The following is an 8062-nucleotide window of genomic DNA, read 5'->3' as shown; positions in this document are numbered from 1 at the left end:
AATCTTAGTTACGGCCCCATTTTATTGCCTATTCATACTTCTAAATTTATCTCATGAACGAAGAAGATGATTTTAGAGTTTAAGATTTATAGGTCGCTGGGATTAATTGAGTAAGCCACAGGATAGGAAAAAAAACCTCCCGACAAGAGAGATGTTAAAGTTGAAGTTGAACACGAAACCAAGCTCCCTTACGTTAATTAGATCTGTTCACCCTCTGTGCTCACAATTATATATACCCATCAGTTCCTACTACGTTTACTGAATTGATTCAGAGAAGAAGAATCACTTCTCATGGTGAAATCAAGCATTGCCATGGCATGGTTTGTGGCTCTGCTTCTCGTCTCTGTGGTTCAAGGTCCTTTGTTTTGGATTCTCGATTGAATTTTTAAGAAACCATTTGAAATCTTGTGCGAAATAGATTTTGATAATTTATGTGTTTGAATGCAGAGGGTTGGGCGGCGACCACGTTTACTGTGACGAACAACTGCGGCTTCACGGTGTGGCCGGGGGCGCTGTCGAACGCCGGCGACGCGGCGCTGTCGACGACGGGGTTCGCGCTCGAGCCGGGCGAGTCGAAGGGCGTCGACGCGCCGGCAGGGTGGTCGGGCCGGTTCTGGGGCCGCACCCTCTGCGCCGCCGACGCGGATGGACGGTTCGGCTGCGGCAGCGGCGACTGCGGCTCGGGGGAGGTGGAGTGCTCCGGGGGAGGGTCCGCGCCGCCGGCGACGCTCGCGGAGTTCACCCTCGGTGGGGGGTCGGCGGCGGAGGACTACTACGACGTAAGCCTGGTCGACGGGTACAACCTCCCGGTTACTGTGGCGCCGCGCGGCGGCGGCGAGGGTTGCGGCGCGACGGGGTGCGCGGCGGACGTGAACGGGGTGTGCCCAGCGGAGCTGAAAGTGCTGCTGGTCGCGGGTGGCGCCGAGGAAGGACCACCCGGAGGAGGGGCGGCGTGCAGGAGCGCGTGCGAGGCGTTCGGGACGCCGGAGTACTGCTGCAGCGGAGCGTACGGGAACCCGGAGACGTGCCGGCCGTCGGCGTACTCGGAGGTGTTCAAGAGGGCGTGCCCGAGGGCGTACAGCTACGCCTACGACGACGCCACCTCCATCTTCACCTGCGCCGGCGCCGCCGAGTACGTCATCACCTTCTGTCCCAGCGCCGCCGCCGCCGCCGCCGCCAGGTCAGCTGACAATTCACAGGCATCGAATTAACGATTCGAAATTGAAAGCCGAGGAGGCCGGCTGACGGCCACTTTCGCTATCTTTTCAGCCAAAAATCTTCCGGCCAAAATCCCGACGCCGGCCGGCAGCCCTCGTCGACGGTCTTCCTCGGCAACGAGTTCAGCAAAGCAAATCCATCGAGCTTCGATTCCCACCTCATCGTTCGCCTCGCTTTTCTCATACCACTTTGGGTTTGTTTCAGTTTGATAAACAGGAATAGAAGAGGTTGAACATGCGGCGGATCGGCAATTGTGGAATTGGGACGATCGATTTCGTAAGGTAGTTTGAACTTGAGATCGACTGCACGAAGGCGACGGCCACAAAAGGGATAAGAAAGAAGAGATTCCGGCGGTGGAGGATAGAGATTTGATTTGGATTATCGAATACAAAATATTATTATATTTTTGCTAAAGAGTATAGTAGATGGAAATGCGTACGTAATAAATATTATTTGGTTCAAGCTGGCAAAAAAACAATTTAAATGACAATCAGAACAGAGAGCCACTCTTTTTTAGCAGTTGAGATGTGTTGATTACGATAGAATAAAGTTATTAAAATAAATAAAGATTGAATCTTAAAGAAAATGAGATAAATAGATAATGTTTTTCTCCGTCATGATCAATTATAATTTTTTCAATTTATTTTGATTTATCTCTTTATAAATGAGCCTAGAACGAGGAGGAAGATTTGGTGCTCGAAAAATGATAGTAGTTGCGGAACGATGAATGTTAGAATAGTAATAAGAAGGTCATCATTAACGAAGGTCCGTTGTTGTTGGTTGCGGAAGGAATATTATAATGAAGAATCGTTACTCAATAATACGAGAATATATATATATATAAGGTAATTTGGAGAAAAGTCCCCAAACGGAAACTGAGATTTGTGCTCAGTCCCCACCCAAGAATTTGTTTGCATGCAGTCCCCAAACATTAGTTTCAACTCCCCAGTTAAGGAATTTACAAATCTACCCCCTCCCACTCTTCAGTCTCGCGTTCTCCCCTTTTCTCACCGGCGACTTCTCCTCTTTTCCCCACCGGCGACTTCTCCTCTTTTCCCCACCGGCGACTTCTCCCTGTCGTAACTGTCTTCCCCTCTTCTCTCCGTCTCCTCCTTTGTTCACTGTCGTCTCTGTTTCTCCACCTTTCTTCAATCGCTTTACCAACCGGCGCAAACCCTAACCGACCATTTGCTTCCTCTTGTCGGCGCTGCTCAGCCGTCACTCTGCGAGCAACCCTGCGTCCCCCGTTGGTCCGTCCCTCTGCAAGCAGCCCTCCGTCACTCTGCGAGCAGCCTTGCGTCCCCCTGCTGGTCCGTCCCTCTGTCACTCTGCGAGCAGCCCGGCGTCCCCTGCTGGTCCGTCCCTCTGCAAGCAACCCTCCGTCGCCGAGGCCGCCCCCAATTGTTATCTCCAGTCTACGTATTGTTAAGTTCTCCATTTCATACATAAATGGTGGTGTGATGTTGTGAAAATACATGCAATGCTGTTTTTGCGTCCACAATTAACACAACGTCATTTAACACTATGGTGTCGAGCATTGTTTCTGATGTATGCAGTACATCAAACGTGTTTATATGCTAAGGGCACATATTGTGTTTTTAGCACAAAGCCACTTGTGTACCATATCATTTTAGCTGTTATTAGGTTTTATCTATTCAAAGCTATTGTTTCCATTTGTGATAGCAATTAGAGAAGTGTTGGACCCAAAAAGAAAACCAAGGGAGGCTAAATAAGTAAGTCAAAAGAGGATAATATGGAGTAGATCACATATTTATCAAGTCAGTAGTTGGAAACATCTTTACCAACTAGGTAGTGAATTGTCATTCAAAAGAATTATGGTGCCATTGGCCAAAAGGAAAGGAGGATGTCCATATTACAAATCTAAAACTAAATTTATATAGAATATGAGTTCTTCTTGAGTGTTGCTGCCAAAGTTATTTAATCAGTAGTTCCAACAAAGAAAGCTATTACAGTAAATAACCACACATGGTGGCATCTAAAGCTAATATTTGTTTTCAAAAAAATTAAAATAATATCATCCCTACTGAATTTTGGAACACAATCTTATAGGTTTAGGTTTAGGTAAACAAAAACTATCTCAAACAAATAAAATTTAAATTGATACAACTAAATTCTGTTAGATTGTTAGATTGTTCACTGTATGTAAATATTTGTATCTGTTTCTGAACATATACATGCAATGTGTTGTAGGTTTTAAGTGCTGTCTACTTAAAGAACATCCCCTAGCTTTTGTTTAGGTTTTGATATTTAGAGCTTGAATAAATCAACACAAGATTGTGAAGCACAAAATGATGAAGCGCATTTGTTGTTGCTAGTGAGATCCTTACTGATTTATAACACAACATTTATATGTAATTTTGGATAAGTAATGAATTAGTTTGTGTAATAAGAGGAAGGTATTATTATTGTCTTTATTATATTTTGTGTGCTTATGAGATCTTAGGTACCCCATGTTATCTGATAAAGAGATGGTTTTAATTTTCATTATATGAAATTTGACGTGGTTAGCTTTCGTTATTGAGCTCAATAAATCTTGTTCCAATTTTTATCTGTCATTTTTAAATTATAAATTTTTTTGTTGCCTTTGTATCCACCATTTCCAGATTCATAAGACAATACATAATACAATCGCAGAACCAGAACAAGTGGAGAAGCCACAGCTACAAAAGGAGAAGCAACAGGCACAGGTGAAACTTCAGCGATTGAATCCGCAGCTGACCTTGAAGAAGTTAAATCCTCATCCTCAGGTGATACTTAAAACCCCTTCGAAGCTCCTGGTGCCTTCTTCGATTGCATACTCAGGTTCCCTTTACTCAGGTTCCCTTTACTCAGGTTACCCCACGGAGCGGTACACCTTTCGTCGGCAGCCGAATACTTCAACCACAAAGTACCCCCTTGTAGCTTTAAAACACCCAGGGAAAGCCCCAGCTCCAGGGGCAACTACTCGCCATTTTGAAGCTGCAATCGACTCTCTCTTTGAAACAACTACTGAAGTCAAAACCCGGAACTCTATCTTCGACGAACAAAAGGAGAAGCAACAGACCCGGAACTCTATCTTAGACGAACAAAAGGAGAAGCAACAGACCCGGAACTCTATCTTAGACGAACCACTCAATCTTAGACGAACCACTCACTCCTTTGAATGAACTACTTTACAGTCGTTATGTCCTGCACCCTTCCTGGCGTCCTGCACCCTCCACCTGTCGTTACCTTACTCAGGGCGGTCTGAGCTGTCCTCTTTCGTTACCTTCGGTTAAGGTTCCCTTGAAAAGAAGTCAAATAAAATACGCAGCTGACCTTTAAGAAGGTTACCTCTCATAAGTCAAATACGCAGCTGACCCTTAAGAAGGAAAATCATACGATGCACTTTACTAGGGTTCACTTGAAGAAGTTAAATCCTAAGGGGCAACTGAAGCTCAAACTGAAACTGAAACTCGAAACTAAGGAGAAGCACCAGCTCCAAACTCATAAAAAGGAGAGGAAGCCCCAGCTCCTGGTGCAACTCCTTTAAGTAGTTTCCTTCGTCTGCAGAAACTGCGTATGCTGCCATTGAACCTCCAGCTCAAACTGAAACTGAAACTCCAAACTCAAGGAGAGAAGCACCAGCTCCAAACTCAAGGAGAGGAAGACACAGCGACAAACTACTAAAAAGGAGAATCCACATTCCCAACCACACGCACAACCTAACTACAAATAAATCGGATGAACGACTTTTCGCCTGTATATAATGTAAGTTCCTGTCCTCAGCATTATTTTATGAAGCGTGTTATATTTATTTAAGGCAGATTACTTTGAAGAAGCTAAGCTATTTCAAGAGGCTAGAAGCTCTCTCGGAGCATCCTTTCTTTTAGGATTCATAAGCACTTGTCGAATAAGCTATTTAAGATTCATCAACTCAAACAACTGAATCACCTGATGCAGCCGCCCCAGACCTAAACTCAGAAGCCACCAACCTAAACTCATCATACGCACCAGACCTAAACTCAGATGCCCTCGGCTTTGCAGAAGGAGGCTAAACCTAGGGTGTGGCAGTTCCTACTACTGTAGAAGAAGAAGACTTCGGTGATGCAAAAGGAGTTCCTAAAGTAGAATCACTTGGGGCTGGTACAAATCCCGAGGAAAAAAGTAGGGCCTAAAGTAGACTACTCAGGTAGGGCTGCAAAAGGTGGGGCTAAAGGAAAGAAATTCGTTGAGCCAAAAGGTGCTCCTAAAGTAGAGAATCATCAGGTGGGGGGATGGGGCTAGGGATGCAGCTATTGAAGTCACTGTTACTAGGGATGTAGCTGTTGGAGCTGCTGTTAGAGTTCCTAGTGGTGCGTATACTTAAACGCTCAGTCCTAGGCTTTTGAAGTTCCTAGTGCGTATACTGTTGCTCGGTCTAGTCTTGCTTATACAGCACAAGAAAGAGTACTCCTCAAAAGGAGCTACTGAGGCTGAGGCTTGAACTACTGTTCAGACTGATGCTCAGGCTTTTGAGTACACTGGGGCTACCATAGGAGTCGTACACAGGGGATACTGTAAGAGTTACGAGGGATGCGCTGGTGCAGTCACTGTTCCTAGTGGTGCTACTCCTGGATAAATATATAATAACCTCGGCTTTTGCATTTCCTAGTGTTCACACTCTTAAGAGTACGAGCTAAAGCTGCTACTATAGAAGACAAAATACCTCGCACCCGAAGGATAAGAAAGAAAAAGCAGACGCTTACAACTTACTTTACAAACAGGAGGAATCAATCCAGGAACTAAGGACATACCTTATGCAATCAGAATCATATCATACTGAACATCTGAAGCTGACTTAGGCGCTATAGAGGCTCTCACCTTAGGCTCATAAAAGATATGCACACTTATAATAACTTAATAACTAAGGAGGGCGGCTACACTATATATAGGGAGGGGCTACTGAGGCACAGGTCACATGGGTGCTACTTGAGGGGACGACTCCTACTGTGAGACCATTGTTGCTAGTGTTGATATTGCTGAGGAAGAGTACAGTACTAAATTTGTTAGTGAGTACACGGGGGCTACTTTAGAGTTCTTAGAGTTCATAGTAGAGGGCACATTGGGGATTTCAGAGTTACTAGGGATGCCGCTCTTGGTGCAGCTTGAGAAGCCAGTAGTGATGCTGTTGGAGCGATATATTAGGGGGGGGGTTGTTGACGCTTTCGAGTCCATTGCACAACTAGGGCTTACCCTTTACAGTTGCACTAAAGGAATGTACAAACCGTTGTAAAGACTATGGATACTAAAGAGGACAAGGGCGCTCTTATGCGAAGGAGTCCACAAATACAAAGCATACGCATACCACTTACTTAGGAAAAGAGTTGCGAGCAAGACAACATTAAGAGGAACAAATACAGGAACTAAGGAAACACTTATACACCATCATCAGTAGACCTCACACTTGAATCACTTGGGCATGCTTAAAAAGGCACAAAGGGTCTTGCTTCGAAAGGGGATTTAGAGTAGTAGTAGAGTATTCGAGTGGTACGGCTGTGGCTACTGCTGAGGAAAATAATGCGGCTACGGCTGCTACTGAGGACACTGTTGCTACTGAGACCAATGCGGCTACTACGGATGCAGATACTGAGGAGACAGACACAATGCGGCTAGGAGTGATGCCTTTGAAGTTACTGGGGAGAGGAGTGACGCTGGCGAGGCAAATGGGGCTACTACTCTTATAGTTACCAGGGTTAGGGGATTCCTTACGGTCGCGACTCTGACTTACGCTATAGACTCTGGGCACCCCTTAGACTTGACAGTTGCACTCAACCTAATTAATAATGTACACAACCCAATACTAAAGACTAAGCAGACGAAGCTGTACGAGCTAAGCTAGACTACGCAGACGAAGCTGTACGAGCTAAGCTAAGGAGTAATTCCTAAAGAGGGCACAATACCTACTCCGCTTTGGATGGGCAATCCAAAGCATACGCTTACAACTTACTGAAAGAGTTGCGAGCAATAAAGACAGTCAGAATTAAGTCGGGAAATAAGGAAACAATAAAACCATCGTCATTAGACCTTGCACTTAAAGCTATTTTACTAGCTCAAGAAAGAGACTTAAAAGAAAAAAGAGAGAAGGAATAAAGGAAAGGGAATACGCCTGTAGAGTACACTCCCCTTGAATAAAGAAAGGAGGGAAGTCCAATGTAGCTGCTATAGAAGAGTCTACTATGGCTAGGGATGCTGCTACCACTGAGGAAACTCTAGCTACTGAGGACACTGGTGCGAGTGAGTCTATCTAGTAGAAGAGGGATACTCCTGGTGCTACTATTGGTTGGTGCTACTCGAGTTCCTGCTTGGGAGTACAGTGCTTACGCTACTGAGTACAGTCGGGCTGGGGTGACTTAAGGAAATGCGGCTCTTGGGGCTATAGTGTTCATGCTGCTGAGTAAGACACCACTAGACAGAAAGGAGTAATACATCTAGCAACTAAGGAAAGACTTGCATCATAATTGTGTACTTCGTGTATAAGACCGTCCTTGGGGTGAAACGACAGGTACAATCGAGCAAGGGAAAAATAGCGAGGGGATGAAACAACTGGGGACAGCGACGGCGCAAAAAACTATTTTACTATAAGCAAACACGCGCGAAAACGCAGTTTGCCTATACCGCTGGAGCAAAGGACGCAAGCCTTAATAGAAGAGAAAACTATTGAAATACTCACTTACTTCCCCCCCCCCCCCTCCGTCCCCCCCACCGGGGGTTCCTCAAGGGCTAAACACCGAAGAGAAGAGTTGCGAGCAACGAGTTGCGAGCAAAGGAATAAAGAACCACATGAGGCAAAAACGAGGAAAGACTGAAACACCATACTCATTAG

General features: G+C 45.4%; 1 protein-coding gene across 1 annotated transcript; it reads left to right on the top strand.

Annotated features, from left to right (window-relative positions):
* Positions 1–278: 278 nt before the first annotated feature.
* Positions 279–1680, top strand: LOC141811762 (thaumatin-like protein 1b). Its single transcript, XM_074699812.1, has 3 exons — positions 279–355; positions 448–1180; positions 1270–1680. The coding sequence occupies exons 1-3, from the start codon at positions 292–294 to the stop codon at positions 1448–1450; spliced, it is 978 nt and encodes a 325-aa protein (XP_074555913.1). The 5' UTR covers positions 279–291; the 3' UTR covers positions 1451–1680.
* Positions 1681–8062: the final 6382 nt, after the last annotated feature.

The sequence above is a fragment of the Curcuma longa genome, chromosome 17, assembly GCF_044706935.1.
Source record: "Curcuma longa cultivar G26 ecotype Majalengka, Jawa Barat chromosome 17, ITB_CL_G26_1.1, whole genome shotgun sequence".
In the NCBI taxonomy this organism is placed as follows: Eukaryota; Viridiplantae; Streptophyta; class Magnoliopsida; order Zingiberales; family Zingiberaceae; genus Curcuma; species Curcuma longa.
This window is presented reverse-complemented; position numbering and strand designations above follow the sequence as displayed.